This window comes from Bufo bufo, chromosome 5 (assembly GCF_905171765.1).
Source record: "Bufo bufo chromosome 5, aBufBuf1.1, whole genome shotgun sequence".
Taxonomy (NCBI): domain Eukaryota; kingdom Metazoa; phylum Chordata; class Amphibia; order Anura; family Bufonidae; genus Bufo; species Bufo bufo.
The window spans coordinates 437,411,553-437,417,552 of NC_053393.1; the positions used below are offsets into that span (position 1 = coordinate 437,411,553).

The 6,000-nt window shown below is 48.9% G+C and overlaps 1 protein-coding gene and 1 long non-coding RNA gene across 2 annotated transcripts in view; one reads left to right on the forward strand and one right to left on the reverse strand.

The window, feature by feature from the left end:
• Nucleotides 1-3,026, reverse strand: part of CARMIL1 (capping protein regulator and myosin 1 linker 1) — a 361,872-nt gene extending 358,846 nt beyond the window's left edge. Inside the window, exon 1 of the mRNA XM_040433531.1 lies at nucleotides 2,707-3,026. Within this exon, the coding sequence (XP_040289465.1) occupies nucleotides 2,707-2,746 (40 nt within the window). The 5' untranslated portion in view covers nucleotides 2,747-3,026. The remainder of the gene's footprint in view (nucleotides 1-2,706) is intronic.
• On the forward strand, nucleotides 1,239-1,543 carry LOC121002187. The gene is made up of 3 exons (XR_005779242.1): nucleotides 1,239-1,260; nucleotides 1,348-1,425; nucleotides 1,518-1,543. It is a non-coding gene; the product is annotated as an uncharacterized LOC121002187 (long non-coding RNA).
• Nucleotides 3,027-6,000: the final 2,974 nt, after the last annotated feature.

Genomic DNA, 6,000 nt, shown 5'->3' on the forward strand with positions numbered 1-6,000 from the left:
GGGTTTTCCGAGTTCTGAAAAAAAAAAAAAAGATATAGCACTGTAAATCTGATGGTCAGCGATATATAACTAAGGGCTCTTTCACACTTGCGTTATTGTCTTCCGGCATAGAGTTCCGTCGTCGGGGCTCTATGCCGGAAGAATCCTGATCAGGATTATCCTAATGCATTCTGAATGGAGAGAAATCCGTTCAGGATGCATCAGGATGTCTTCAGTTCCGGTACGGAACGTTTGTTGGCCGGAGAAAATACCGCAGCATGCTGCGCTTTTTGCTCCGGCCAAAAATCCGGAACACTTGCCGCATTGACGGATCCGGATCAATACCCCATTGAAAGGCATTGATCCGGATCCGTCCTAAAATCTTCCGTTGTTACGACGCAACAACGGATCCGGAAGTTGCGCCTGCGCCAGGAAGTAGGAAGGTCTTGGCTGGCGCGAACTTGCACAGACAACCCGTGCGGGAGAGGACAGGTCGTGTCATCAGCTCCTGGAGGTGAGTATTCAATGTGTGTTTTGTTTTTTAAATACATGGACTACATGCATCTACTATGTCCTAGACATAGTAGATGCATGTAGGAGGCAGTAAATGAATTTCGGGGGTAGTAGTCTCCAGGGGAATGCTGCCCCCAGCAACCAGCATGCAGTCACCCCAGCTTCAGTCCCAAGTGTTTTTTCTTTGGGACTGCAGCTGGCTGGGGCGACTGCATGGTGGATGTTGGGGGTGGTAGTCACCCCAGCATGCAGTCACCCCAGCTACCAGCATGCAGTCACCCCAGCTTCAGTCCCAAGTGCTTTTTCTTTGGGACTGCAGCTGGCTGGGGTGACTGCTTGGTGGATGTTGGGGGTGGTAGTAAGGTGGTACTGTTGTTTAATATAAATGTGGTAAAATTTTTATCTTTTTGTTCTCATTTTTCTTTTAGGTTATTTTTATTGGGAGAAAGACCTGAAATGATACATTTAAAAAAAAAATGTCCAGTAAGTATCTTTTTTGATGTATTTTTTCTAATGATTCAAAATAAATTGTTTAATTATTTTTAATTGTTTCAATAGGCTATTCAAGTGAGTCCGGGAACTCTCCTCCAAGGCGACGAGTTCGCTTGGAAACGGTATGTCATGTTTTAAAGTTTTATTTTATTATCCCATCCATGTCCAAAATATTATTATTTTTTTCTTTTACAGCAATCGTCAACGGAGGAGAGGTATTCTGGCCCAGCTCCGACAGCGGAAGAGGAGGAAGTCGGGGGTGGACACCATGAATCGGTAATTATAAAAAAAAAAAAAGATGTATTGTGTTTTTTCATAATTCTTATAATTTATGGTTATTAAATTGATATTCTTTTATTTTAGTCTAATCCTACTGTTGCCTCAAGAGGTCGTCAGCAACCACCCACAAGGCGCCGGGGAGCACGCGGCGGTCGGGGACGTGTGAGTATATCTCAGTATTGAATGTTGTTATATCATATGTGTAAATTATTAAATTATTTTTTAAAATTAATAAATTTTCTAATTTTTTGTAGGGTTCAAGGGCCTCTGCCAGAACGGATGAGGGGGGGAATTATCCGGTTTCTATATAGACAATGACCTCCTCATCCATCTGGTGGAGGAACGCGTCCCACTCTGGGACCATACCGACCGCCGCCATGCAGACCATTTTTTATAAAATATTTTAATACCAGCCCCCAGTGCAGCGCGCCATTATTTTCTTGCTCTTCTGAGCGTTCCTCTCCATGTGGACGTATGGGCACGGCACCATTTCGGTCATGGCGGCACTGGGACAGCGGGGGAATAAATGGGTAAGTACCTGGTCTTTTATTGCTTTATTACAGTTCCCCCTTTGGGAAATCTTTCATCCAACCCCTTTAAGAGTCCTGGAAATGAGAATTCTGCCAGGACACATAACCTCCAAGCGGATTGCATCCGTAACACTCTGTGGCATTTTCTTTTGCAATAAGAAATACATAAATCACTACGGGGCGAATACACGCATTTGCCCACTGCAGCAAACACAGATTTTTGCAATGTATGGTTGGCATGAAACGCGGCGGACAATCACCAGGTACCATTAAACAATGCAGCGTACCAGGCTTCACTATGGAATAAAATCCCACTGACAGAAGAGCCATCTGCAAAACCAGATACAAATTCACTTCGCGCAGATCTCAATTTTTTTTATAACCCACAAATGCCGTGATTTAAAGGGATTCTCTACTTTTACTATTTTTGCTCCTTTCAAATGAATGGTCTTTCATTCTCACCGAGGGAAATCCCTGAATGGGAAGCAATGACGGGGTACAGCCACCCATGGGACCTAGGATTCAGGGAATGAATGGGGAGGGGGGGGGGGGTCATACAACATACCATTAGGGGGTGGGGGGCACCTAAAAACAAATACCACCCAGTGCAGCCGAAATGATGGGGAAATATCTCAGGCAATAACCAATGGACCCTGTCTGTTCAGTAGAAAGCAATGTGAAGTGGATGCGGAATACTTCCAGGGCCCCTGATGTACATGGTGGGGGTCTCTGTGGTCTCCACCTGCAGCACTGCCTGGAGCTGCTGGGGGTATTGATTCCCCCCCGGGATCTGTCAATGCATCTGGGGCAGGTCTCCGGCGTACTCTGGACAGCCACGCCCACTCCCTTAACCCCTGCCGCGCCGGGTCACCTGCAGCAGGGCAGGGAAGGGTTATTATTCCGGGGCACTCACCCTGTAATTCTTTGGGGACCTCGGAGCTCTCCTCTGTCATGGTGCCCCTCCGGTGTGTGACGGTGCCAGGCAGCGAGCTCCACACAAATCAGCAGCACGACGTCCACCACAAGCACGGCTGTCACTCCGAGCGCGGGCTGAGGGCACCGCTACTGTCCATGCCCCCCACGGCTGCCCTCCATGCCCCCAGCTCCGGGTTACTCCGATACAACAGGAAATCAACGGAGAAATCCCCTGCACTGACTACCAAGGGGGAGAGGCTTAAAGAGACGGGGAGAGGGGGTGGGGTGTGCACGGGAGGCAGGAGGAGGGGAGGCTGATAACAGCGGCTCTCTGCCTCCTTGGATTTCTGAGGTATTTTCACCTCCTCCTGCACTGGCAGGCAGCGCCCACTAGGGCATGGGTACGGCCCAGGAGGCAAGCTGGGTACAATAACATGGCACCCCTGTCAGGTCTGCCCACAGAGGCACCCGGGGCACCACACATGATAAACTTCTTTCTTAATCTTATGAAATATGTTTTTTTTTTTTTAAACAATTTATGATCTATTTTAATGACTGTGGTCACTAGGCCGCCTAAAAACGGAGATAATTAAGAAAAGTGGGCAAATGAGAGAGACGGCATGAGTTAGGCACCGCCTTCACCCCTAGGGACTGTACACCTGCACACGAACGTGAGCGCCCCGTGTCCGGGCCGCAATGCAAGAACACCCACCGCGGGGCAGCGGATCGCGGAACCCGTTCACTTTAATGGGTCCGCGATCCGGTCGTTCCGCAAAAAGATAGGACACCCACGGAAGCACTCCGTAGTGCTTTCGGAGGGTTCCGTTCCGAGCTTCCATTCTGCATCTCCGGATTTGGGGACCCTTTGAAGTGAAGGGGTCCCCATCCGTGATGCGGAATGCACACGGAACGGTGCCCGTGTATTGCGGATCCGCAAATGCCGTCCACAATACGGCCACAGAGCGCACGCGTTCGCGTGAAAGAGGCAAAATGTAGTTACATCAAGCCCGGCTCATAAATCGTGGCATCAGCGTTGGCACATTTTAGCGACTTGAATAATTTGGGTCAGTGGCATGTTCCCACCGGATGGAGGCGCCGCAGAATTGCCGGACGGAAATTTGAAGCGTTGACAGTACCAGCAAAGTGGCTTTTACATACCTAAGGGGGCATTCACACAACCATATGTATTTTGCGGGAAAAAATTTGGATGATGTCCGTGGTGCATCCGTTTTTCTTTTGCAGACCCATTGTGACAATGTCCGTTCTTGTCCGCAAAACATACAAGAATAGGACAAGTGCTATCTGTTTTGCAGGACTGCATGGAGTCCCAGTGAAATGAATGGGTCCACATCTGATCCTCAAAATATGCAGATCGGATGCGGAGCAAAAATACGGTCATGTGAATGGGACCTTATCCACATGCTGTGAAAACAATCTGAGTCAGAAATTGATCTGCGGTGCAGAATTTAGTGGTTATCCGGGATCACGTGCTCTAGCGCCGTGGCTAGGACGAGGATCACATGCCCAATGCATGGCATGTGATCCCGGAATTGGCCGCCACACGGAATTGTGGTGCAACCCGGATAACCCCTTTTAGTTCCCAGCAATGTCTGGTGCAAGTGCTAAGTATTGCAATGTATAGGGTGAAATCTGCATAATGCACTGAATGGGAGCGGACCCGAACATATCCTGTTGGGTCTAGATTGGCCTGAACATGCGCCTTCAGCGCTGCGCTCCGGTTTTCTTTGCTGCTGACTAGGGATGAGTGAATCTATTCTAACAAATTGATTTGTCTCATCAGCAAGAGTTCTTCACCTGTGAGGGGCGTTCCCCGCAGGTGAAGAAGCGCTTGATCAACAGGCTAAATATCCCCCCCTGCTCTGACAATCTTGCGCAGAGTAGTGGCGCAAGCGCAGAGGCTCTGCTTCCACATCCGGAGCAGCTACTGTTCAGGCGCCGCTACCTGGAGGTGTTTACTCAAACTGCTGATATCATCTTCCTGGCTGCAGCAGTGACGGTTTGTATACTGCTAAGGCTACTTTCACACCGGCGTTTTGGCTTTCCGTATGTGAGATCCGTCATGGGCTCTCACAAGCGGTCCAAAACGGATCAGTTTTGCCCTAATGCATTCTGAATGGAAAAGGATCCGCTCAGAATGCGTCAGTTTGCCTCCGTTCCGTCTCCATTCCGCTTTGGAGGTGCAGCGTTTTGGTGTCCGTCTGACGAAACTGAGCCAAACGTTCTGACACCCAATGTAAGTCAATGGGGACGGATCCGTTTTCTATGACACAATCTGGCACGATAGAAAACGGATCCGTCCTCCATTGACTTTCAATGATGTTCAAGACGGATCTGTCTTGGCTATGTTAAAGATGATGCAAACGGATCCGCTCTGAACGGATGCAGACGGTTGTACTATCTGACCGGATGCGTTTGTGCAGATGCATGACGGATCCGCACCAAACGCGAGTGTGAAAGTAGCCTTAGACCAGTGATCGACTGCAGCGTTGACCTGTGTACACAGAATGTCACTGCTGCAGCCAGGAAGATGATGTCAGCAGCAAAGAGGACCGAAGCACACCAACAGGAGGGGGTGTGTAGAAAATGGGTGAGTATTGATTCTTCAGTTTTAGGCCGAATGCACACGGCCGTGTGCCGTAATACAAATCACCCATGTCAAATCACCCCCCTTTGTCACATTTACCCCCCTTTGTCACGCCATGTCAAATCACCCCCCTTTGTCACATTTCTCCCCCTCAATGTCCAATTTTTTCCCCCTCCAAACCATGTCACATCATGATCACATCATTATCCCCACATCATCCGACTGCATATAAGATTAGTATAGAAATCCAAATGAGAGATTCAAGGCCAGTTGCAGCAGTAATATTCCTGTAGCAGTGTACAGGGCTGGACTGGCAAATGTGGGGCTGATGGATGGGCCTTCACAATCAGTAGCTGGCTGAGGCTGAGGCTGCCCCCTGGTGTTCAAAAGGACATCTTACAAGAGGATGCTGTGCTTCTGCAATAATGCTATGGAGCAGTGCAGAGATCAAGCATAGAGCTGGTTAGCGGAGCCTCAGCCAATCAGCACTAGGCTTGATTTCTGTACCTGGACTAGGTAACTTTACCAATGTGATTGAAGTGATGTGTGGATCTGATTTTCATAGCAATGTGGTTTATTCTTAAAAGCATATCTTCCAACCATCCCAGACCCTGTGGGTGAGTCCCAGATTTCGGTGGCTGTTCTGCAGTCCTGGGACGGCTGTGGTATGTCTTGGCCTCAATTGTC